Genomic DNA, 25,348 nt, shown 5'->3' on the forward strand with positions numbered 1-25,348 from the left:
GTTTTCCAAGGTCTTTAGCCTTCTCTTCCAAAGAGTGCAGGTACCTCACCAAACTACAAATCCAGGATTCCATAGGATTGAGCCATGATAGTTAAAGTAGCGTCCAACTACATTAATTGTACAGTGTAGATGCACCCTAGATCCAAGGCATATAAGTGGTTTATCCCAGGTCTGTTGCCTCAAATTCTTTCCACTTTTATTGCATATGATGCTGGATTTTTCATTTGGAAGCACTGCCTGATAAGTAGACTACATATTTGAACAGAACTCTGGAGGGTCCTTCTACACAACATAATTATGGCACCGAGGTTCCAGTTTAACTGCCATGACCGCTGCCTCATCTACACTGCCATATTATGTGTTTGAAACTGCATTGTATCGTCAGTGTAGACTCATATAATGCACTCAACTGCACTATATGAGCCTATACTGACCATATAATACTGTTTCAAACTGCATTATATGGCAGTGTAGATGGGATCTACATCCTATGGAACCCTGAGGTCTGTAATTTGGTGAAGCCCTAGAGTTCTCTGGTTGAGAGTTCTAAACACTTCTACCTAAACTACAAATCTCAGCTTTCCACAAAAAGGAACCATCATAAGGAAAATGAAATTATAGTGCTCCATGAATATTATGTAACACCTATCTATTTTTAACGGCGCTCCATGCAGTCATGCTGGCCACATGACCTTGGAGGTGTCTATGGACAACGCCAGATCTTTGGCTTAGAAATGGAAATGAGCACTATCCCCCAGAGTGAGACACAATTAGACTTAATGTCAGAGGAAACCTTTACCTTTACCTTTACTATCTATTTTTAATACTTGCTCTTTCATTGAGTTAAGGTCCTTAGTGATGATTTGCTACTAAAAGCAACAACTTATAGTAGTTTCCAACAATCATATATGATGCTGCTTGGAATTTTTCCTCAAGACGAAAATCCATTAACTGCTGATAAGCAAACTAAGAACATCTGGAAGACCACAGTTGCCCATCCCTGCATTACTAAGATGACCTTAATCTATCTTTGTAAACATCTGGCACAGCTCACTTGCTTCAACTCTCCAGAGCTGCTGATTGAATTGATTTATTTGCACTGACTATTTAAATAACAGCACTGAAGACACAAGATACTACACAAAAACCATATAAATTATCAAAAACCATAGTTGAGATCCATACATATAATGAATGTACTGTCAGTTGATTAGGAGACATTTGTGTGGTATAACAATATGTAGAAATTAAGCAACTTGTTCAGTCCTAAAAGCTGCTGCTGTTCTAACTTTCTTTCTTGCTACACAGTATGTTTCTCATGGCACACCATTGCCTTTACTCCCCTCTACTTCTGAATGTTGGCTCTTTTGTGTATAGTGTATGGATATTGGCTGTATAGAGCTAGTGAAGTGTAGTGGTTTGACTTGCTGGACAACGACTCTGGAGACTAGGGTTTGAATTCCCCCTCAGCCATGGAAACCTACTGCATGACCTCAGGCAAGGCACACTCAGCAGAAAGCAAAGGAAAGCCCCTCTGAACAAATCTTGCGAAGAAACCCTTGTGATAGCTCGCTTTAGCATTATCAGAAGTTGGAAATGGCTTGAAGGATTACAACAATAACTGTATGGTTTATACATGCTTACATGTCACATCTAGAGATTTTATTCTTTTTATACTGATGTCTCCAAACACGGATGTTATATCTCCAGTTATTAGAGATTAGTGGGTTGTTGTCGGTTTTTCGGGCTGTATGGCCATATTATAGAAGCACTCTCTCCTGACGTTTCGCCTGCATCTGTGGCAAGCATCCCAAGAGGTTGTGAGCTATTAGAGGTAACTTTTTTTTGACAGATCTTTTCAGAATCCTGCAGCCGATGGTTGCGTTGGCTAAGAAATTTTGGAAATTAAGTTGTAGTTCAAAAACAAACACTCCAGGCCAGCTCTGATTCAAGTCATGTGATGAGGCTCTGATCACTGCTACTGCCCTTCCAATTAATTCCATGAAGAGTTAACTGAGATTATGCATGGTGAAGGAAAGCCATTTTACTCCTGCTCATAAGCACTCTGTCCCAATATCTGCATGTTCTGTTGCTGAACACTGATAACACGATGTAACATGATTTTTGTTCCTGTATTATAAATTTCATTTCCTAATTGGCTCCATCACAAAAACACGGGAAAAGTTCATTAAACTGTAAAACATTGTTTTTGATGGACATCCTGCAGCACATTTTGCTATAGTTTTTCAATGAATATCTCACAGAGTCTCAACCAATTCAACATAGTTTATGACAGCTATAAAAAAATAAAGTTCCTGGAGCATAACAACTACATCCAAAGTAAGTAGTGCATTCTTAAACAGGACATAACACTTTCAAGACAGGAACAGAATATTTTTTTCAAATTTGGTTACATACGGTACTGTAATGAAAGCAAGTTGAAGGTGGAGCTTAGCACCAAATTAGATATATGCATATGAAACAGACACCTGCTTCATCAACTATTATGAAGGGTATGGGCTTTAAAAAAAACTGGGGCTCTATCACATTCCTTTCAACATGAGAAAATGATCCCTATCAATATTATTTTGTATCCAAATAGATTATTATTCCATGTCAAAAAGCATTGCATAAAATAAGTTTTAAAACTTATAAAATAAAGGAATCATAAGCAGCTAAATAGTTTTAGACCAAAAATGGGCAACAGCAACTGCATCGTCTGTAGCTTTAAACAATTCTTCTGAGGCAGGGCATTTTGGGCAAGCATACAGATGCTGAGTTGTTTGTCCTGCTCCACAATCGCACAAGGTGGAGGATTCTTCTAGGTTGTGCCATTTTCCATATTGTCTTTTGATCTACCAACTCCACTTCTGAGTCTGTTCAGGGACTTCCAAGTTACCCATTCTTGATTTGCCCCTGGAAGCGGACACTTGTGTGTGTGTGTGTGTGTTGGGGGGTGGGGGTGGGGGAATCCATTTAGAATTGCCTGATTTTGCTCCCCAGAGGGATACTCTTGCTGTTGCTGGAGGAACATTGAAAGGACTGGTGGTTCTCGTGAAACTATTCCTTGATTTAAGTCTACTGGGAGGAGGCTGATAGCCAGACAGGGGGTGGCTTTCAGAGTGTTCAACTTTATTTCTCTCACAATTGGCAGCAACTTTTCATCACACATCAGGGAAGGCAATGCCAGCTAGTTTACAGAGCCTATCAACAGGTGTAGGTTTAAGACATTCTTTGATTATTCTACACGTCTCATTCCGTATTATATTAATCTGCTTTGTGTGGGCAGATTTATGCCAGACAGGGCAGGCATACTCAGCAGTTGAGTAAAGCAAGGCCAGGGCTAATGTTCTTATTAATTTCAACATAGTTTGTGGAAGCCACAAAAATAAAGTTTCTTGTATATAACAACTACTTTCAAAATAAGTAGTGCATACTTAAACAGGAAATAACACTTTCAAAACAGGAACAGACAATTTTTCAAATGTTGTTACCTATTGTAGTTCAATAGACATAATAAAAAAGAGATAAGGAAACCAAGCCAATTCAGTTAATCATTCTTGATGTTACATAATCTCAGTAATACTTTCTGATTCAGAGAAGTGGGCCAGCCTTTAAGACTGTGGCCTAAAGCAGAAACCAGGTGAGGACTCCATTTAGCAGTCTAAAGACCTTGGCCGGCACTTAAACACAAGATAAATGTTAGGCAAAATATTACAGGTTGAGCACTCTTGTCTCACTCCATGTTGGAGATAACAACCTTCTCAAGCCTCCTCTGTTTAATGTTATGTCTGTTTATAATGCGTTGTTTAATTTCCTGAAGTGTATGTCTTCTTTGCTTTGCAGTTTCCTTAGCTCTATGTCAGTGATTTTCAGCCTGTGGGTCCCCAGGTGTTTTGGCTTACAACTCCCAGAAATCCCAGTCAGTTTACCAGCTGTTAGGATTTCTGGGAGTTGAAGGCCAAAACATCTGGGGACCCACAGGTTGAGAACCACTGCTCTATGTACTTAAGGCAGTGGGAGGGGCTGCAGATCATGTGACTATTTAGAATGCAATTCCACAACCGAGGGGCCACCACTGAGAAGGCCCTGTCTCTCATCCCATACATTCACTTTTAGGGTGTATGTATGAGGAAATTATGAAATATAATTAATATGTTTAGACTTTGATCCCATCTCCAATATACATATGTATATGCATCGACAGATATTCCAAAATCCAATAAATAAATCCCCAAGACTTCTGGTCCCAAACATGTTGGACAAGGGAAACTCAACCTTTAATCTTCAGGCTTCACATCAGTAATAGCCAGATAACAGCACTGAGTGATTTTTACAATCCTTCTCTGGATTGCAGAGATAAAGCTATGAATAATCTGAATAACCAGACCACAGGAGCTGGGCTGAAAACCACAACTGGCTCACAGAGACACACTGATAGGCTTAAGAATTTATCTTGTCCTTCTTCACTTTTACTTTTATGTAAATGTTAGAAAAAATGAAAACCATCACTCGCAGTGGTCAAGAACCAAAGGAAGCCAGGATCAAATGTATCCTATTTAGAAATGTGTACCCACCACGCGTTGCTGTGGCCAAACTTCCCTCCCTTCCTTTCCTTTTTTTCATTAATACTCTCCTTCCTTCCTTCTCTACCTGTTCTTGGACTGCAACTCCCAGCAGTCCTCCTGATCAATTTACCTATCTATCTAACTCTATCTGATTTATCTCTCTTACCTATGTGGAGGAATAGGAAATTGGAAATATTCATGGATTGGGATGCTCTCAAAGAAATCCAAGGAGAAGAAAGCTTGCAGCTTGGAAGCAGTGCATTTGGATCATCCTCCTCTCTTAATGGGCCTGGTCTAGGGGATGCTGGAAGCCTTAGTTCAGAAGAGAGTGTGGATATACTATTGAGTGTTTTGTTTGCCTGGGGGGGGGTCATTTTGCGCATGCGCTGTAGTGTCTTTTAAGGGTTTTCCCCCCCTTTAATTCCCTTCCATTGTGTTTTTCAGTGCTTTTGTGCTTGATGGTCACTTGTTGGCCTGATAGGTGTATTGTGTCCAAATTTGGTGTCAATTTGTCCAGTGGTTTTTGAGTTCTGCTAATCCCACAAACGAACATTACATTTTTTTATTTCTATAATTATTTTCGAGCTAAGGCAGAAAAGAAAGTTGAGACAGGGGGAGGGAAAAGAAGATCAGAGAGGCAGACAAGCTAAGGTGATTCCTATCGGGCAAACCATTTTCTTCCTGGTCCATGTTCGTAAAAAAGTTGCCCCTTTGCCCTACATTAAGGTCATTATTGTTCTTATCCTGATGAGTCAAGGCTCACATGAGACGTGAGACGGAGTTCAGGCTCTTTGTCATCTTGCTCTTCAGGACTTTCAGCCCGTCCTTCTGTTCATTTCACGTTTCTCGCAACGTCTTCAGGGGCTCCCCCCACTTTCCTGAAGTCCCCCCCCCCAAAAAAAATCAGGCTGCATATTACAATCTCAGCAACAGCAACCGCCCTCTTTTGCCTTGCTGCTCATCGCAATGTCAACTTTTTTTTTATTACTCCCCAGTCTCCTCTTCAACTTGACACCACCGCCCATCCAGAAGAGAGAAGGAGGGAGGGGTGGGAATGTTCCCACCCTGACTATTCCCCTTCTGCGCGTGCGCCAACGCGTCCGCGGCTCGACCATACAGGCGCGCGGGCGGGCCACACAGCGCCTCGCGAAGTTGCCTGGAGGCGTTCTACCCTCCTCTTCTTTCGAAGGCGTTCGGTTCTTTCCGTCACCCTCCAACTTCTCCTCCTCCTCCCCTACTGCTTTGCCTATAAGGCGTTCGGCTCATTCTGTCCCTCTTCTTCATTGCCAAGGGCGTTCCGTCATTCTGATTTTTCCCGTTGCACTCATTTCCCCCTCCTTTGCCTTTTTGGCCAGAGGCGTTCGGCCATCTCCGTCACTTTCCGACATCTTCTTTGGCCTGCCGTTGTACCCTTCTCCCCCTCTTTGCACCCCCCTCCCTCTCCCTGACCTTTTCCCGAAGGCATTCGGCCCTTTCCGTCACTTCCCGACCTCCCCCTTCCTCGTCCCGTTGTACCTTCCTCCTCCTCCCTGTATCTTTTTTTTTCCTCAAAGGCGTTCGGCTCTTTCCGTCACTACCCGACTTCTCCCTTCCTCCTCCCGTTGTATCGTGCTCGTAGGGGTAAAGGGGTAATGTCCCCTGACATTAAGTCCAGTCGTGTCTGACTCTAGCGTGTGGTGCTCATCTCCATTTCTAAGCCGAAGAGCCAGCGTTGTCCGTAGACACCTCCAACGTCATGTGGCCAGCATGACTGCATGGAGCGCTGCTCGTGGTATCTTTTTTTTTTCCTCCGAAGACGTTCGGCTCTTTCCGTCACTCCCCGACCTCTCCCTACCTCGTCCCGTTGTATCCTGCTCGTAGTAGCTTTTTTTTTTCTCCGAAGACGTTCGGCTCTTTCCGTCACTACCCGAGTTCTCCCTTCCTCATCCCGTTGGTTAAACTCCTGTGCCAGCAGGACTGAAGACCGACAGGTCATAAGTTCGAATCCGGAGAGAGGCAGACGAGCTCCCTCTATCAGCTCCAGCTCCTCATACAGGGACATGAGAGAAGCCTCCCACAAGGATGATAAAAACATGAAATCATCCGGGCGTCCCCTGGGCAACGTCCTTGTAGACGGCAAATTCTCTCACACCAGAAGCGACTTGCAGCTTCTCAAGTCGCTCCTGACACGACAAAAAAAAATCCTACTCGTAGTATTTTTTTTTCCTCAGAAGAAGTTCGGCTCTTTCCGTCACTTCCCGACCTCTCCCTTCCTCGTCCTGTTGTACCCCTCCTCCTCCTCCTCCCCGTAGCGTTTCTTTCCCCCGAAGGCGTTCGGCTCTTTCCGTCACTCTCTTTCCGACTCTCCCGTTGTACCCATCTCTCCCCCTTCTCCCTCTTTCCCGAAGACGCTCGGCTCTCTCCGTCGCTTTCCGACCTCCCCTCCCGCCCAACCGCTTGCCTGCCTGTGCCTGGAATCTCAGCCGTGAGGGGGGAAAGAGAGAGACTGGTGTGCAGGGAAGGAGGGCGCCTCCGCCGCCGCCGCGGGGGCTGGAAGATGGCGGTTGGGGCGGGGGAGAGGCGACTGCCGCCGGTGCTGCTGCTGTTGCCGCCGCCTCAGGAGCTGAAGCGGGACCACGACGACGACGACGACGGGCAGCGTCCGGGCTCCTGGCGCAAGCGGCGCTGAGGCGGCGGGGACTGAGCGCGCCTTCTCCTCTCCCTTCGTCTTTCTGCATGGACCCCGGCGCCGGGCTTGTGAGGGAGGCCCCGCGGCGCCCTGCCCTGCCCTGAGAGGGAGAGAGGAAGGGGAAAGCAGCGCCGCCTCAAGACTCAGCCTGCCAAGCCGGGGAAGATGTCGGACACCAAGGTGAAAGTGGCAGTCCGGGTCCGGCCCATGAACAGGAGAGGTAATAATCATGCCCTCAGGAGGGAGAAGAAGGACTTTTGCTCTTCGCCTCTGGAGGAAAGCCTTGCGAGGCGACCTGTTGTGCGTTTAGTTTAGAGAAGAGGGTGTCGCTCAGCATTGGGCCAAGTTGGGCCCTCCCTCCAGGTGTTTTGGACTCCAACTCCCACCATTCCTAACAGCCTCAGGCCCCTTCCTTTTCCCCCTCAGCCGCTTAATGGTGGGAGTTGGAGTCCAAAACACCTGGAGGGAGGGCCCAACTTGGCCCATTCCTGGTGTAGCTCTTCTGAATGCGACCCAAAGGCTTTCCTTGAGGCTCATCCTCACAGAAGGGTTTGGAGATGCAGGGAAACGCAAGAGGACTCTTCTTGTTGTATCCTAGGACCGTTTCTCCTTAGATAACCTCCTGACCTGTGTCTCTTTCTTCTTCCTCGTTGGCTTCTCTCCGCCTCTTCCCCCCTCTTCTCTTTTCATAGTACAAGTCTGAAACTGGTGGGATGCATATAATAATAATAATAATAACTAGCTGTCCCCTGCCACGCGTTGCTGTGGCCCAGTCTGTTGATCTAGAAAATAAAGAAATGAGAAAATGTTGGTTTCTAACATATGTAATTTCTTTATGTTTGTGGGTAAACAGTTTTTCTTGCTGTTTCTTTGTCAGTGTTGATGTGGAGAGTGTCTGGTTTGACTACTCTGGAACATGCAAAGTATAATTGTCCTTCTTTAGGGGCCCCTTTCAAATCTATGACTATTTCTGTGTGTGTGAATCATATCTATCTATATGGCTGGATGGCTCTTTGTCAGGAAGGCTTTTTTTTTTTAAATGATCTTTATTTGGTTTTACAACTTTATAGACATATACATAGACATATGAAACATATTGACCCCCGGTATCAGAAGGTATACTTTACAAATTCCTTGATCCTCAGGGATCTAGGTAATTGATACATATAATAGATGAGATGGGGTCAGATTTCCCTTCCCTCCCCCTCCCCCCCACAACATCCATCAAAATCCACCTCCCCCCCAGCAAGCATACCCCCCCTAACACCCATACCCCCATTCATACAAACTCGTGACAAACGATGCACAAGAATTAGAGACATACAAAATTAAAAAGACTTCCAATTTGTTTCCTTACAGAATAATTACCTATAGTGTTGCCTGACCTATTATTCCTCGTTTCGAGGTATAGTTTCTTTGGCCTAGTTATTTGTATGCTGAATATCTCTTTGATCATTTATTTTTTTCTTTCTGTTCCCTGAGCATAGCTCCCTTCAGCTCTTGTTTTTATATATTCATCTACTTCTGACCATTCCGTTTGTTTCATTGGTTTGCCAGAAATACATTTTAGGTGGTAGGTTAATCTGTCCATATCTCTGATATCCATTAGTTTGTCTAGCCATTGTTCCACTGTTGGTGTGTGTTCCTCTTTCCATTTTTTCGCGAATACCAGGCGAGCCGCTGTTGTTATGTACGTGAAGATGACGTCTTCATTGCTATCCATCTTTAGGTCTTCATCAGTGAGTCCTAATAGGAAGTAGTCGGGCTTGCACGGGATGTTCTTTTTTATAATTTTCTGGGACTCTTCTTGTATATTTTTCCAAAACTTCTGTGAGGCTGGACAGGACCACCATTGATGGAAATAGGTGCCCGTTGACTTTTTACATTTCCAGCAAGTATTCTGGTAGTTCTTGTACATCAGGCTCAACTTGGATGGTGTCAGGTACCACCTATGGAATGTTTTGAGCCAATTTTCCTTGAGTGTAATAGAGTAGGTGTACTTTATTGTCAGGAAGGCTTTGATTACGTTTTCTTGCCCTGGTGAAGGGAGTTGGACTGGATGGCCTTGAGTATTTTCTGTTGATCATGGGGGTTCTGTGTAGAAAGTTTGCCCCGATTCTGTCGTTTGTGTGGTTCAGATGCTCTTTGATTGTAGGTGAATTGTGAATCCCAGTACTACAATTCCCAAATGTCAAGGTCTATTTCCCCTAAACTCCACCAGTGTTTATATTTGGGTGTATTCAGTGCTTGTGCCAAGTTTGGTCCAGATCCATCATTTTTTGAATCCACAGTGCTCTCTGGATATAGGTGAACTACAACTCCCAAACTCAAGGTTAATGTCCACCAAACCCTTCCAGTATTTTCTGTTGGTCATGGGAGTTCTGTGTGCCAAGTTCGGTTCAATTCCATCGTTGATGGAGTTCAGAATGCTCTTTGATTGTAGGTGAACTATAAGTCCCAGCAACTACAACTCCCAAATGACAAAATCATAATTTTTGGAGTGATGGTCACTCCTTGTGTTGTGAGACGTTTTGTTGCCAAATTTGGTGTGATTTCATTCATTGGTTCTTATGTTTTTAAGGTACTCATTATGCACAGAGCATTTATATATATATAGATAATAATAATAATAATAATGATAATAATAATAATAACTTTATTTATACCCCACCACCATCTCCCCAAGGGACTCGGAGCGGCTTACATGAGGCCAAGCCCAACAGTACAGCAATAAACAAAAACAATAAATACAATACAATTAAAATAAATCACATATAAACAATAACCAATAAACAGTAACACACCAAAATTTAAAAAACAAATGTAAAAGTTTAAAATTAAAAAATAAACGCTGGACATGAAGAAGGTAGGATATAACTGGTATAGGGTTTTCAAGAGAAATTAGGGGAACGCAGTAGTAAAGGGCATTCTGAGGGAATGTTGCTGAGAATTTCTTTATTCTGGGAAGGCACACTGGAACAGCCAGATTTTCAAGCTTCTCCTAAAGACTGCCAGAGTTGGGGCATGCCTGATGTCCTTGGGAAGTGAGTTCCAGAGTTGGGGGGCCACCAACGAGAAGGCCCTCTCCCTTGTCCCCACCAATCGCGCCTGCAGAAAATGAACACGTCAAACTCCTCTGGGACTTCTGAATTCAGACAGATAGAGCTTTGGAGCATAATATTTCTGACCTCATGATCGTGTTAAAAAACAAAGTATAGATTGTCGATGTCGCAATCCCAGGTGACAGCAGGATTGCAGAGAAACAACTGGAAAAGCTGACATGATATGAGGATTTAAAGATCGAACTGCAAAGACTCTGGCACAAGCCAGTCAAGGTGATCCCAGTGGTGATTGGCACACTGGGTGCAAGTGCCTAAAGACCTTGGTCTGCACTTAAACACAATCGGCGCTGTATTCAAACTGCTAGGTTGGCAGAAGCTGGTGCTGACAGCTCACCCTTCTTCCCAGATTGGAACCGCCAACCTTTTGGTTAGCAAGTTCGGCAGCTCAGTGGTTTCACCTGCTGCGCCAACAGGGGTGAATGAACCATTAATTAAACTATGTAACAAAATTGGGAAAAATGTTCTGTTCCTGGTTCAAAATGCTATTTCCTGTTTAATTGTGCAGTCCTGACTTTGAAAGTACCATATATTCCGGAATACAAGGCAAGGGGGGGGGTATAAGATGACCCCCAACTTTTGATGATAAAATACAGAGTTAGGGATATACTCTCCATTTAAGACTATCCCCCTCTTCGAAGACTATGCCCCTGCGGCCCCCACCGCTCACCGTTCAAGGACCTTCTCGCCCTCGCTGCTTACCTCCTCTGAAGGCCACTGGGCTTGCCTAGGCCCAAGTAAATGGGGCCTCCAGATGCCGACTCCAAGCAGCACTGGGCGACGGCGTGCCTTGGAATTGCTCCCAAGAATTCAAGGAACTACTGCTCCCAGCATGCCTCTGGGAGAACATCCAAGGCACGCTGTTGCCCAGCGCTGCTAGGAGTCTGTGTCCAGAGGCACTTTCTTGGGCCTAGGCAAGCCTTCAGAGGAGATAAGCGCCAAGGGCAGAGGAGGTCCTTGAATGGAGGGAAAGAGAAAGCCCAGCGGGTCATCACCCTAGCTGGTCTTTGTGGCAATACGGCCTGCCACTCCTCCTCTCCATGCCCTCCTTCCCTCCACCCTCCTCCTCCCTCCCTCCTCAAGCCGCGCCACTAAGGGCAATTTTATTTTTTTCTTTAACTTATTATTTTAATTTATACTCAGCATACTAGATGAACCCCAACTTTTAATAAGATTTTCCAGGCATTAAAAGTCATCTAGTACCCCTGAATCTATGGTAGTTTTTATACTCCAAAAACTTTGTTTTTTGTGGCTGCCACAAACTATGTTGAATTGGTTGAGACCCTGTGAGAGATTCATTGAAAAACTATAGCCGAATGTGCTGCAGGGTGCCCCTCAATCAGAAACAAAGTTTTTGCAGTTTAATAAACTTTTCCCATGCTTTTATGATAGAATTGATTAGGAAATGACATTTACATAGTGTAATAAGCCCACAGAAATGATTTGTGAACTAGTATAGTATACAACAGCATGGTCTCATGTTTGGGGCAGCAATACAGGATTCAGAAAGAGAGTGGAAGTGCTGAAAAAAGCATACAAAAAGACGAAGGGAGTGGAAGAAAATAGGGCAGCTCTTTTAAGAGGACAGCATGCCCTTGGTATCTGCTTGGGTTTGGTTGCAGGACCCCCCATGGACGTCAAAAATCCATGGATTCTCAAGTCCTGTTATAGATAATCACATAGTGAAATGGTACAGAATGGCAAATCAAGACTTGTCTTTTGGAATCTTTAAAATCAAGGTTTGACTATTGGATGGTTGAATCTGTGGATGCAGAATCAATGGATAAGGAGAATTTGCTTAATTGGTGTAGTTACTCTTAAAGAGAATAACAGCTACTTCTGTGAAAACTGCTGTGGGAGTATCTTACTGTTTGGGAAATTGCCTGTCTTCCCATGGTTCAGAAAGAACGCTGGCTGCAATAATGGACAGCCTCGGTTGATCTCAAGGCTTCCCAACTTCTTGCTCCATGTTTTAGGAGGGATGGGATGGAGTACGGGAGTGGGGGAGGGGGGGGAAGCAACACACCCATATCTCCTATACTCATACAACAAGTGGGAGTTGTTTTCTGGACAGCATGAGAAAGAAACAGGAAAGAGCTTGCTGGCTAGGGATGAAGTCCGTATCATTCTGCAAGGGAATGTTCTGAACTTCTCTGTTCTGTCATGTTCCAGAACTGGAGCTGAATACCAAGTGCATTGTTGAGATGGAAGGGAATCAGACTGTGTTGCATCCTCCACCTTCAAACAACAAACAAGGAGAAAACAGGTAAAATACATCTAAGCTTATATTTTCAAGAAAGGTGAAGTATCAGCTATTTCAGAAACTCACCTCTATTTAGGAAAAAGGTGTTCTGGAACATATTTTATATTTAATTGCAGTGATATAAACAAGGAACATTAACCTGCAACACTGAATGTTGAGTTGTGTGAACAAACTATTGGTAGCCTTGTAACTGAATATCACAATTACCTTCTAGAGTTGAGGAAAAAATATCTGGAAAGTTGTTGGAATTGTTTATTAGATTTTAACAGATGTACTTGTGACTGGATTGACTCCTTGATTATCTTGTTGTTTGTAACTGATTTTAATGAGGTGAAAGTGCTGAAATAATTTATGTATCTTGCATTTATTTGTAAAGTCCTGAACAAAATGGTTGGAAGCAATCCAAAATACCAATGTTCAAGACTATAAAAATAGATATTTGTTTTCTTTATGACTGGTCAAGAGGGAGATTGTGCAAAGGAGAGGGATGGAAAAGTTATGTTATTGTCCATTTCTTGTTATTTCTTTATTGTTGTGACAGTTTGTCATTATAGTGAAGTAATTTTAGTTAAGATTATTTTCTTGGAAAGATTTTATATGCACAGGATAGGTTACCAGGGAGCAAAGGTTGTAAATGTTTTCTCAAAATATTTTTTCTCAAGAAATGAAAGTAATTACTAAGAATGAGAAAAGATAGAGGAAAATTGGGAAACTATACATTTATAGGGCTTCTGTGCTGCTCTGATTGACATTTGCATCTGAATTAGGAGGTAAACGGAAATTTGTACAATCTGTGGTATTTCATCTACATTAGATGAACGGTAGCTGCAGCTATAAGGTATTTGTGCCCTATTGTGTCCAAGCATTTTTGTGTACACTGAAAAATCATTATTTCCCTGAAGAATGGAGGGGTATAATGTGCTCTGAATAATGTGTCCCTGGTACTAGACCAAGCATGGGCAAACCTTGGCCCTCCAGGTGTTTTGGACTTCAACTCTCACAATTTTTAGGAGCCAGTAATTAGGAATTGTGGGAGTTGAGGTCTGTAACACCCAGAGGGCCAAAGTATGCCTATGCTTGTACTAGACTGACAGTATTTTGGACCATGGAATAAACAACTGCTGTGCAACTCAGTTTTCATACCCAAATATGATCAGAAGTGTATTTCTGGATTGGCCTTTATGTTGTTTGGTTGGATTTGGGTGGTTTGGGAATGTTAGAATAATAGAATCATAGAGTTGGAAGAGACCACAAGGCCATCCAGACCAACCTCCGGCCATGCAGAAAAATACAGTCAAAAGGACTCCCAAAAGATGCCCGTTGAGCCTCTGTTGAAAAACTTCAGGAAAAGGAGACTTCATCACACTCTGAGGCAGCATATTCCATTGCCAAACAACTCTTGCCATCAGGAAGTTCTTCCTGATTTTAAGGTGGAACATTTCCCTCCATTACGCCATGTCTTAGTCTCTAGAGCAATAGAAAACAACATTGACCCCTCCTCAATGTTAAATGGAAACTTGTGTTGGGAAGGGGGCATGATGTTTTGTGCTGTTTGGGAATGCTTTTTACCTATTGTTTTAAACTGGAGAATACTTGGATTGCAGTTGTTTTGGAAAATGCAATGCAGGCTGCATTTTCCAAACATTCTTCAAAGACAAATCTGTGTAGAGTGCTTGATAATAATCGGCACTGTTATAACCAAGCATATAGGCAGAAATTGCTTCTGGAAACGATTGTTGGTGAATCACCTGAAGCTAAAGACAAATGTTTCTGGTCATAGCACCTTGCAACTCAGGAGGATCAATAATAGATCAGGAAACGTTATTGGACTGGAAATGTGATACTACTGAAAATTTCTACCTCTTCTAGCTTACGTTGTTGTGCTTGATGTAAAGTCAGCTGACTTAGCACTTGCTATCCATTCCTGTGCAGAATTAGGTGTAGCTTGAAAGTGATAGGCTTAAGGATAAAATCAAGCTGTTAGTAAGATCAAATTGCCTGATCCAGAATAGTCCTACTGTAGCATCATACCTTGATGAAGGATGGGTGTTGGATCTATCATCACAGGGTTGATGAACCAGTTCTTGATTTTGCTTCTTCTTTTTTTGTACCGGCTTTGAGTTGAACAGGAGCTCTCCTGGTGCTGGATCCTATCCTTTCAGAGTTTCAGCTCTACCAGCATTTCCAATCAATGTAGAACAGCTGCTGGAGGAACACTGATAGTTCGCAGATCGCGGGTTAGCACATCTGTGGGATGAAGGATCTGTAATATTTCAGTTTTCTTCAATGGCAATGCTAGTTCATCTTCTTTCTTTTTCACATTTTATTTTATGCAGTGTATTTTTTAAGAAAATTTCTAATTTATATATTTCAAAGCATTATTTTTGTTAGTTGAAATGAAAATCATTTTAGGCAATAGAGACAGTTTGTTGCATTTGTGATGGCTGATACAGTTTGTCCTTTTATTTAACATTGCTTCAAGCTTTAAAGGAAGTTAGAAAGAAAAGGTTCCAGCTCTAGGGAGTTGGTTGTTTTGTTGCAGTGGCCTCAGCTGAAACTTATCTGAATGGAGTGTCAAGTGAAACGAGACAGCTACCAACTGTCTTTTTAGCCAGAGGACTTATCAGCCAGAAGGGAGCTGCTATGCAAGCGCTCTTAATATCACCTGCTTGAGGTAGAAGATAGAATAACAGCTGACAACAGTCTTTGCCTTTGTTTATAGGAAACTACAAAAAGTATCTGATCTTGACCTCTTTAAAACTGCTCTTCTTGTTAAAACATCTCAGGACGTGAAATTAGTTAGGGTTTTTTAAAAGTTAAAGAAAGAAAGCATTTATGAGCTGCTTTAGCGATTTCACTAATCACATTCTAGACAGTGACCTAGATACTATTCTAGTGAAGCACCATTCTCAAACTCTTATGTTACTGAAACACCAGAGTTCAGGTTATAAATCTATGGCAATGTCATTTCTGATACATATGAAATCAAAGTGGAAGTAGCTTGTAATTCTTCTTGTTGACTCCATACTGTTGGAATACTTCTGTTTCATGTGTCTTTAGACATCAATGATTGAAATCCCCAAGTTTCCCTTTTCAGTCAGACAGACTAAACATAGTCCTTATTCAAACAATAGAAATATCAAAATACATCTCTGATGAAAAATTTTCAGGGATGTTTTTGAATGAAAATGTTTAACTTGAGGAGGGTTTTTTTAAAAAAAAAACCAGACCAATTGCTGTTCTTAAAAATTTTTACAACTTACTCAGGATTTTTTTCTGGCAAGTTCTGTATAATTAAACATATGCATGTTAAATAGCTACCTTTTTCAAATTTCTAGAACAGGAAAATTGGCAAAAGCCTTATTTTTTATCTCGGCACATGAAATATGTAATGTATTGTAGTTTGTAAGAGATTAGAAAGTCTTAAATATAATTAACTTATGTGGGTATGGAAGGGATCATTATGCTTGTACTGAACTGTTATCCTTGCAGCTCAAAGAGGTCATTAGAGGTGTGTAGGCAATGTTAAATATAGCATTCTTTTAGACACAGTAAATGGTATTTTTGTGAATCGCTCAGAGAACTGTGTTACTAGGTTGCTGATACAAATAAAACAAATAAGCAACATGTAAATTGCCTCTCATGCCACAGTTAATTTAACTAGATAACAATACAATTAATGTAATTAAAGCTTACTGAAGTAAATGTTATTATAGCACTGCTAGTTGAATAAGAAAGACTTCAATATGGTTGTAATTTCTTTTAAATTTTCTTTTAAAAATAATTTATATTTTGCTTTTCTTCCAATGGTGAGGGAATGGCTGAATGGCTTATAATGTATAAGAAAGTTAGTGGGCCATCTTTCTTACTTGGTTATGAAATGCTGTGTAATTTTCATTGTACAAAATTGAGACATGAGGAATTGGTGGCCATCCAGATGTTATCTAACTACAGCTGCTATCATCTCCCACCTTTGCTTGTGCAGGCTAGAGCTAATGGGAGTTGTAATCCAACAAAATATATAATACTGCTATTTCTTCCACTCAGTAAATGACTATAGTGAAGGTGTAGTACTCTTTGTGCACATGTGCAAGTAGAAATTTCATTAATTTAGACCAGAGATTAGCATTTGTGTCTTTCTCAAATACACTGATTTGTTGAAATGTTAATCCATGCAGATTTGTTGCAAATTCCAGAATGGCATGGGATTTCATGCACAGCTAAATATAAAAGTTCACTAAATTGTTTTTTTTGTTTGTTTTTCATATTCATAGTATCTTTATTAGAATTTTAGTTACAATGGATAAAAAGAGAAAAGGGGGGAAAAGTTCACTAAATTGTTAATTATGCATTTGCTATCAAAAAGCACTATTCTGATATATCTTCTCAGGCTTCTAGTGTGGACATTATTTTGCCAGGTGTCTGTGTTTCTAGAATGTCTTATAGAACTGATCAAAGGGCATAGTAATTGCTTGTGCAAAACCAACTTAGCTTCCATGTTTTGAAAAGGTTATGTAACATACTGACTAATTGAGTTTTATATCTAATGATTGCTTAAATGAGAACACTATGCTTCCAGAAGTGGGACCTTCAACAGAATGTTGGCATATGGAATGTCCTTGGTTAGGACATGCCAGCTGCTCATGCCCTTTTAAGGTATTCTTTGCTTTTTGGGATATTTGTGAATTCCACTCTTGAGATTTTTCCCCCTCAAAGATTGTTTTACATATTAAAAGCCTTGGGTTTCTCCGAAGCTTACAATGAGTGCAGCATTGGTAGTGATGACTCCTGCACCTCCACTCACCTCCTGATGATGGGGCTATCATGTGAATGTACACAGGGTCCTGGGCTTTAAGAAGGGGGCAGCAGCTATGGGATTGGCAGTCAGGCTTGCCTTTCTGTTCTTGCTGTGCACTCTACTGTACAGTATTCACAGTTTTTCCATGTTCACAGGGTTCTTGCATCTCTAAAGCTTGTGAATGTGGAGGACTGACTGTACTATCAGAAAAAATGATTTGTATTCTTGTTGCCATAAAAAAAAAACCTTAGAGAGAGAATAATTTTGTGCCAACAAAGAAATACTCTGTACGGCCTTTAAAACGGGCAACTCAGGTTCAGGAACAGTGTGTTTTCGCATTATTGCTACATGTGTATTAACACCTCTTAGCACCTGTAGTAGTAGTAGTAGTAGAAGAACAAGAACTTTTTTTTCTATCCTGCCTCCATCTCCCCAAAGGGACTCGAGGCGGCTTACATGGGGCCAAGCCCTAGGCAACATACAATTAAAAGCAGAACAATAACATATTAAAATAGCATAAAACAGCGTCATCATAAACAATAATAAACAAGCATCACAAGCAATAACAGAAATACCTCATTTGGGGAGGGGGTCAATGTACGCATGAGTTAAAGGATAGGCTCGTCAAAAGGTGGATAGAGCATATAGTAGCATAGGAATAGAGCAATTATAACAGGATCATTTCAGCTTAACTAGAAGTGTAGTAATCAAATATAGGAACTTGAATTCAGGTCATGGTTAGGGACCATCTGTCAAAAGGAGCCGTCAGTTGAATGCAGAACTAAACATCCACGTCTTTAGTTCCTTATGGAATGTGGATAGGGAAGGTGTCAGCCTAATCTCCCTGGGGAGGAAGTTCCAGAGATGAGGGGCCACCACCAAGAATGCCCTTTCCCTCATCCCCTACCAACTGCGCCTGAGACGGGGGTGGGAGCGAGAGAAGAGCATCCCCGGAAGATGCTCGTAGGGGAGGATGGGCTCGTAGGGGAGGATGCGATCATGAAGATAGGCAGGTCCTGAATCATTTAGAGCTTTATAGGTAAAAACCTGCACCTACTTATTGGCAGCCAGTGGACCACCATGGTGAAGTCAGACTTCTCAAAGTACAGTCTCAGCTGGCGCACAAGCTTTAACTGTGCAAAGGCTCTCCCAGCCACCTCCGACACCTGAGCATCAATCGTCAGCGCTGAATCCATGAGGATCTCCAAACTGAGGACCTGTGTCTTCAGAGGGAGTGTAACCCCATAAAACACAGGTTGCCACCCCATATCCCGTTCGGCCAAGCGACTGACCTGGTGGACCTCTGTCTTGTCAGGATTCAAATAACACTTTAGGTTGTATTATTGCTTACAGTGTTACATATACATATATAGATGTATAAGGAATTGAATGCACATCTGTTTCTAAATATTTTTTTAAAAAAACTTTTAAAATAGTTTTGTGTTCAAATTGACCACTAACTATATAAGCTTTTCAATGAATCTATCTTAAAAACAGCTTCAGCAGATGGGTTGTAACATATAATAATCGAGTCAATATACTTAGCTAGAACATGGAAAGACAGTTGGTCAGCAGAGCATCTTTACCTGCTTAGATATCAACAGCATCATACCAGTGTAATGATTTTTCATGTCTCTTGGAGCCCACACTTGATAAGTTATTAATTGTACAGTAATAATATCAAGTGTGTTACCAATATAATGCTTTTATTGTTTCATAGTATTCTACAGTAAGTTCTTTCAAGGTCAAATTCCCTTCCAAAATCTCTGATTCATATAAACTCATAACATTGTTGAAACACTGATTCAGCATGTGCAGTCATTATACTTAACCTCTATCCAATGAAATGACTCGGGCTTTTTTGTAGTGACCTGCCCAAGAGCTGGTAGTCCTTGTTTCAAGCATTTATTTAACGCAGAATAGACATTTGACAGAAGTCTATATAGATGTTATATCTAAGGAAGGAATGGGAGAAATGTGGCCCTTGTTCCCTCCATATTCCCTATACTCTTCTTTTTTCCTACTCCAAAAATGTGAAATGCCCCTTTTGGAAGCCTGTAGGAGCTTGTTTGCAAAGCCCCTCTTGCATGCCTTGTTTGCTTCCTTTAACTTTTTAAGTTGAAGCCTTCTTGCATACAAAATCTTTATAATACAGCTTTCAGTGCATCCCAGAATACGTCTGTAGTTATAGCTACATTAGGTGAGTTTTCTTGACAGATATGGCCAACATCTCCTTTAATCTTGTGTGTTTTAGTAAGGAGAATGAAAATTACTATCCAGATCAGTTTGTTTGATTAGGCAGAAATAGTTTCAGTTCTAGGCTTAGAGATGTGTGATCACAGATTGTTATGGTGGCATAATAGCCAATATTTTAACTACTTGAGGGTTGGAAGAGGAAAAAGAAAAATGAGAGGGAGGGAAGAGATTTTTTTTTATAAAAACGTATGCTAAGCTGCATAAAATAAATAAATAATTAAGAGGAAGTGGATAGCCTGCAAGGTGTATGTGAGAGAGATGATACAGTAGTCTGTGTAATTGGTGTTAATATACTTTCGTATCAATTTTGCAATCCAGGGATACATTTCTGTCCCACCTAAAGTTAAGTACAGCAGCTCCCAAAGACTGGAAATGTTGTGATATGGCTGGTGTAATTTTATCACAGTGCCAACTTGGAGCATAAAAAGAATTTATTTACATCATTTATTTAGATCACTTATATCCCACCCATATCAGCCTGCAGGCGACTCACATCGTGAATCAGCTATCTTTGTTTTTTAAGGGATACATTTCGTTCGTCGAGATAATGTAAATAATTCCCTGTATGAGATGGACATTTTTCATTATTATGAGGGTAAATCCTCTTACTTCAAAGGTCTTCCTTTAGAGATTTCATCTGAGTAAAAATTTTGTCCTAATAATAAGCTGAAAAACACTTTCTTCATGTTTTTGACCTGATAGGAGTCTTGAGGGCAGAAAATGTCTGGGTTATGATAATTAACTGTTCTCAGAATTTTGTGGTGTTTCATAATATACCCCGAGCAATTTGCATGTAATGATAATTTCAAGCCTAGAATTTCTACTTTGATACTTGCCTTCTTCTGTATGTTTAGAGCTATTCATTCCTTGGCACCAAATCATAAAAGATTCCCAGTTCACCATACCCATAAACAAGGAACAGAACAGAACTGGAATTAAAACAAATAGAATTATAACTGACTTCTAGAGTAGCAGCCCTGTGATGTGCGTTCTTAGCCAAGAATATAATTGCCCAGCTATCCCAGATGATTCAAGAAGGACTGACTGTAGTAAGTTCCTAGGTTATTCCAGCCTGTTTTCCCCTCTTCTGTGTACCAGTTTTCTGAGCAATCTTAGAAAATGTTACTAGTAGCTACTTGTTCCTAAAATAATAAGGCATTGGCAAAAGGTGGAAAGTGCTTCTACTAACTTTTCTTTTAACAGTGTTCCAGTTCTACTATTTTAAGTTTCCTCAAACAATGGCTCTTGCTAGATTTTTTGTTTGCTTGTTGTTTTGGTGGGGCATGGGGGGTATTCTGGCATCTAGTGCATTAACAGGTTCTATATCACTTTTTGTCTCCTGAGATCTTTGTTCCTTTTGATACTGAGATATCTGGTGCTTTACATAAGCTACTGCATGAGCTTATGGTAGAGGTTGTAAAGTTTCTTCTTAGAGAACATCACTAGTTTGAAGAGAAACCTAGAGTGTATTGAATTTCTACCTTCATGAAATCCTCATTAAATATCTTTTTGTAGAGAGATTTTAATAAATTTTAGAACTTTTCTATTCCATGGTTTCATTTTTTAGTGCTTGCAGAATACAGCATTTATTTGGATATGTTGCAAACCATGTGATGTTTGCAGCTCCCACAGGACCCTTCAAACTTATGCAAAGTGCTCTGATATAACTCAGTTGTTTCATTTGCCGAGGCCCTTTGTATCCACTGGAGTTTTAGTTTACCCCAGATATGAAAATCTGTGAATGCTCAAGGCCTGTTATGTAGTAAAACCAAGACATGGTTTTGGATTTTTTTTTTAAAAAAAATTGAAGCCATTGATGGTTGAATCTGTGGCCAAGTGCATTATATAGCAACCTGGACAGACTTTTAGTCACCAGATGAGAGTGATTGTATTACTTCTCTCCTTTCATTCTGCTAGTCCAATAGTTTTAAGTTCAGTCTGCATCTTTAGTTTTCCAGATTACAAACTTATCTTTTACTTTTCAATGATAGCAAATTCTACTTCCTAACTAGTTTTGTGTTTATAGACTGCAGTGCGTTAGTTCAGTTTTCTGGAATTCCGCTTTTAGCTGTTACAAAAGATGTTTCTTGAAACCCTTTTCTAGTTCTTCCACTCTAGTTCTGAACTCTTAGCACCTTTTGAGTGGCTCTCTTGCTTATTTCATCACCCCATTACCTAATTAACATATGCAATCTGAGAAGCTAGCTTGAACCTGTTCTTAGGTAACCGGTGAATAGAAATCGATAGGCATACTTGGAGTAATTCAACTTACAGTCTTGGTGAATGGGAAAGTAGCAGTCTTAAAGCTGCTATTTTGCTTATGAGCAAGCTATGCCATGATATTCTCTTAAGAAAAGAAAACAAACAGTTGTAATATTATAAATCATAGTCTGATACTGAATCTCACATTCAGAACCAAAAGGTTTATCCATGACTGTTGCGCTTCAAGAGATCTAAGTGCAGCTTTTAATATCCATATTAAAATAGTTCATACTTTAGCAAAAATGTACAGATAAATCTAATAGTTTGGGCATAGTAACAAAAAAGGAAATAAATATTTGAGGTATATATGATATTTTTAAAAGAGTCTCTGTATCTCGGCTCAGTCATAAATCAAAACAGGGACTACAGTCAAGAAATCAGAAGCTCTTTTAAGAGGGCAACTGTGAAGGTATTAGATGTGGTCCTAAGTATGGAGATATATCATTGAATACCAAAGTCAAAAGCATAAATATCAATTTAGTAAAGGACTGAATCTCCTTTTTCCAAAAATCTTATAGTAGACAATAGTTTGTAAAGACTTCATTGCAATTTGTATTGAATTGCAGATGGACTGTAATTTAATATGGAACCAAATTGAGAAATGTATTATGGATGGTAGAACTTCATTGTTAACAGTGCTAATCTTTGTTTTAAACATCATATTCTGCTGTAAACCAAGTATTATCACACTGCTTAGCAAATTAGTGAAGAACCGAAATTAAATACTGGTATTTTTTATCTTGAATTTAAGTTTATAAACTGAAAACTCTGATAATTTGTAGCAAATAAAATGAATATTGGAATCATATTGGAAACTGGGGCAGCAATAGAAATGGTGCAGGGCAGAGGGAGATATGGTGATGGCAGGGTAACATACCCTTATAGAGGAAGGAGAGAAAGGTGTTTAGTACATATCCCATCTTCCAGTCACCCTGCCAACCTGAAGAACTTGGAGAGTGAGCCAGACCACCCACAAAACCTCACCTTGCTCTTAAGCAATGTCAGGTCAGTTAAGAATAAGACACACATAATATATGATCTCATCAAGGATGAAGGGGCTGACTCAACATACTTCACTGAAATCTGACTGCAAGATGATCGTGCTCCGACCCAAGCCTTCCCAGCTGTGTACTGTGTCAGTATCCAGGTGAGGGAAAGTGGGTAAGGCAATTGAGAAGGCAGTTGCCCTCCAACTTCAGATAGTTTTGGATGACACATACTTCCTTGACCCATTTCAAACTGGCTTCAGAGCAGGATATGGAGTTGAGACTGCTGTGGTTGCCTTAGTGGATGATCTCTGTCTCAACACTGGCATGGGAGTGTGTCCCTGTTGGTGCTTCTAGACCTCTCAGTGGCTTTTGATACCATTGACCAAGGCATCTTCCTGGAATGCCTGGGAGGTTTGGGTATCAGAGGCACTGTGCTGCAGTGGTTCCAGTCTTACCCCTCACGAAGATTCCACATGGTTGTGCTTGGGGATAGCTGCTCATCAAAAAAGGAGCTGCTATGTGGTATCTCACAAGGTGCCATTCTATCTCCAATGCTTTTAAATATTTACATGAAACCACTGGAAGAGATAATCCATAGGCATAGGGCAGGGTGTTATCGATATGCTGATGACGCCCAAATATATTTCTCTGTGCCTTCAAAAGCAGCTACAGCTAAGGGTAGCATGTCTCCTCTGAATTAATGCCTGGAGGAGGTAATGGGCTGGATGAAGAAAAACAATTTGAAACTGAATCCAGACAAAACAGTAGTGCTTGTCATCAAAGGTCCTAATCTGGGGATGGAGGTGTGCCAACCTGAAAGACCGTTTCCACCTGAAAGACCGTTCACAGCTTGGGAGTGCTCCTGGATCCGTCCAAATGTCAACTTAGATAGATGCAATGGCCAGAAGTGCTTATTATCAGCTTCAGCCGATATGCCAGCTGTGCCCCTTCCTAGATTTGGAAGACCTGAAGAAGGTAGTGCATGCACTGGTAACCTCAAGGTTGGAATTCTGCAATGCACTCTACCCTTGTACCAAGTTCGGAAACTCCAGATGGTTCAAAATACTGCAGTCAGACTGGTTACGGGAACCATCTAGGAGTGAGCATATTACACCAATCCTAAAGTCACTCCACTGGCTGCCAATTAGTTTCTGGGCAAAGTACAAGGTTTTGGTCTTGATCTTTAAAACTCTACATGGTTTGGGTCCAGGTTACCTAAAGGATCACTTTGTCCTGTACAATCGGCTTCACACACTTAGGTCCTCTGGGGGGCAATTACTCCAACTAGCCAATGGCAACCGCTACCCAGAGGACCTTTTCATCGGCTGCTCCACAATTGTGGAACAATCTGCTGGTAGAGCTCCGACAGCTAGATCAGCTGTCAGAATTTAAGATACAAGTGAAGACCTATCTCTTCCGGCAGGCCTACCCAGGTAGTTTTAATGGTGAATTTTAAACTCCACTGTGTGCCCAGTTTTTGTTTTGTGTATTTTGATACGTATTTTATGGAGCTATGTTTTAATATGCGTATTTTACAGAGTATTTTTAAATGATTATGGGTTTTATGTTTCAGTAATCTTGTCACCTGCCTCAAGCCGTGAGGAGAGGCGGGCAAGAAATAAAACTGTTATTATTAAACTGTCATATTAAAATTATCTGAATTTCATTTATGGCATTTATTTTTAATAAGCAAAAGTAAGTCTGCTCTAATAAAAGCTTGATTATCAAATATGGCCCTGGTCTGCACTTTATGTCTTTCATAATATTTCATTTGCCTTCCCCAAATATTTATGAGCTACAGGAGCTTTTCTTGGTGGTTTCATTACTTTAGAATTTGAATATAGAACAAGACTATAGAACCAGAAAAAAATATTAAACTGCTTCCCAAGACTAAGAGCTCTTCCACATAGCCATATAACCCAGAATATAGAAGCAGAAAATCCCACAATATCTGCTTTGAACTGGGCTATCTGCCATATATTCCAGTTCAAAGTAGATAATGTGGGATTTCATTCAGCTCTGTGGAAGAGGCCTAAGGCTTTCAAACATTACACCTTTCACATAATTTGGGTTGCAAAAATAAGAGTTCTAAAATAAAAGCTTAAGAGTTCCCAGCTTTACTGGGGGAGGGTTGGAGAACTACTTCTCTATAGTCTAATCCCTTTTAAAAGTATCAAAAGTATAAGGTGACCTCAAGAGTAAATTGAGGGCAGGTTTTGGGTACCAAATTATTAATTTTGCGACCATCTCAGTTATTGTAGATAAACTGAGGTTAAAATTTAGAGGCATGTAATGAACAACTCTTTTTTTTCTCCTTTGAAAAATGCACAGATGGAACATACTTAGAAAGAGCTAAAGAGAAGAGCAGCTGTTTATTGGAAGGGTTACAATGAGGGGGTGTGATTGCATTGCTGATCTTAAAATG

General features: G+C 40.9%; 1 protein-coding gene across 10 annotated transcripts in view; it reads left to right on the forward strand.

Annotated features, from left to right (window-relative positions):
- Window positions 1-6,975: 6,975 nt before the first annotated feature.
- KIF13A (kinesin family member 13A) overlaps window positions 6,976-25,348 on the forward strand; it is an 84,170-nt gene continuing 65,797 nt past the window's right edge. For all 10 annotated transcript variants that reach the window (XM_060774874.2, XM_060774876.2, XM_060774878.2 and 7 more), the window contains exons 1-2: window positions 6,976-7,456; window positions 12,528-12,621. In XM_060774874.2, the coding sequence (XP_060630857.2) occupies window positions 7,402-7,456; window positions 12,528-12,621 (149 nt within the window). In that variant the 5' untranslated portion in view covers window positions 6,976-7,401. The remainder of the gene's footprint in view (window positions 7,457-12,527; window positions 12,622-25,348) is intronic.

Source organism: Anolis sagrei, chromosome 4, assembly GCF_037176765.1.
Source record: "Anolis sagrei isolate rAnoSag1 chromosome 4, rAnoSag1.mat, whole genome shotgun sequence".
NCBI classification, from domain to species: Eukaryota; Metazoa; Chordata; class Lepidosauria; order Squamata; family Dactyloidae; genus Anolis; species Anolis sagrei.